Raw genomic sequence first — 1,623 nt, forward strand, 5'->3', positions numbered from 1 at the left:
TAATGCCACCCACTGGAGAGACGCCTGTCCTCAAAATGGTTTTGACATTCCACCGTACAATGATCCAAACGGCCAAACAAAGACGATGAGTGAGGACTGTCTCTTTGTCAGCGTCTGGCGCCCACAGACGGAGAAGGCCAATCGAGCAGTGATGGTCTACTTCCACGGAGGTTTGTTGCACTTGTTTGAAAATGCTAAAAAACTCTAAATCGTTTAATTTTAGGTGGTTTCGAGTCGGGCAGCATCTTCTCAACAATGTACGATGGTCGTTTTCTTGCCAGTCGAGATGTGATCGTCGTGACAGTTGCCTATCGTCTGTCCACTTTTGGTTTTTCGTACTTTGGCCCACCGTTGAACACCAGCTCCAGTACAGTGGTTGCCAATGCGGCATTTCATGACCAAATTCTGGGTCTGATTTGGGTGCGCGAAAATATTGCCGCGTTTGGCGGTGACAAAGAGAAAATAACGGTAACAATTGAAACTGCACAAAACCAAATTACAAATCAACACTTTTTCAGATTTTTGGTGAATCGGCTGGTTCAGTGAGCGTCTCTGCCTTAATTCTCTCTCCTCTGACTCTAAACCTCTTTAAGCGAGCAATTTTCCAATCGGGAGCTATTGCCAGCAAAGCACTCACAAACGCCGTCAATCAACCGCTGAAAAGGACTGAAGAGCTGGCCGCCAAGTTGAACTGTTCTTTTTCTGATCAGCTTTCAGTAGTAAAGTGTCTTCGAGGCAAAAGTGTGGAGGAAATTTTAGTCGCTTCAAAAACTTTAACTCTTCCACTTGCCCCGACTTTCAATGATGGCGCAGTGCTGCCTTTTGTTGATGGAGTTCAGGCACTTCAAGAGGGTCACTTTAACACTGAAGTAGATCTTATGTACGGTGTGAACCGAGATGAGGGCTCTATTGTGGTGGCAATGCTTTTTCCAGAGCTCAACTCGCCGAAAACGGTTCTCACCAAAGAGAAGGTGAGGAAGTACATTGAGAAATTGCATGTGGGTTCACCGCAAACGGCTGAAATTGCTGATTTTTACTTGAAGAGCCTAAAGTTTGAAGATGAGGCAAATCAAGATAAGCTGAGGTAATAGCTATGACGAGAAAAAATGTCTTTTTTAATTTTTTTTCTTAATAACAGAACCATCATGAGCGACGCCTTTGGAGATCCAAACATCGTTTGTCCAACTGTATTGATGGGCGAAGCAGTGCGGGAAGCTGCTTCAAAGCAAAAGAAGGAAACCAAAAGTCGTTACTACTCGTACCAACTGACGCAGCCACTTCTCTCTCCATTTCCATTTGGCGACTGCACAGGATGGAAGGGCGTCTGTCACATCGAGGACGTTGTGTACCTCTTTGCAGTGAACGCCTCTCAACCAGAGGACTACAAACTGAGCAAGGAGATGCTCGTCGCCTGGACCAATTTCGCTAAAACAGGGTCACCGGGAAAACTGGGACAGCAACAAGTANTGAACGCCTCTCAACCAGAGGACTACAAACTGAGCAAGGAGATGCTCGTCGCCTGGACCAATTTCGCTAAAACAGGGTCACCGGGAAAACTGGGACAGCAACAAGTAGAATGGACTGAAGCATTGTCGACGACGAGTCACTTTACAAATCACATGA

At 45.9% G+C, this 1,623-nt stretch overlaps 1 protein-coding gene across 1 annotated transcript; it reads left to right on the forward strand.

Annotated features, from left to right (window-relative positions):
* Window positions 1-85: 85 nt before the first annotated feature.
* LOC108382704 (acetylcholinesterase-like) lies at window positions 86-1,571 on the forward strand (the record flags this gene model as incomplete). Its single annotated transcript, XM_017639075.1, has 4 exons — window positions 86-170; window positions 224-468; window positions 519-1,084; window positions 1,139-1,571. Coding segments are annotated over exons 1-4 (1,329 nt in total), but the record flags the coding sequence as incomplete, so codon positions are not given.
* Window positions 1,572-1,623: the final 52 nt, after the last annotated feature.

This window comes from Rhagoletis zephyria, unplaced genomic scaffold, assembly GCF_001687245.7.
Source record: "Rhagoletis zephyria isolate East Lansing unplaced genomic scaffold, Rhagoletis_zephyria_1.1 Rzeph_scaffold_28254, whole genome shotgun sequence".
In the NCBI taxonomy this organism is placed as follows: Eukaryota; Metazoa; Arthropoda; class Insecta; order Diptera; family Tephritidae; genus Rhagoletis; species Rhagoletis zephyria.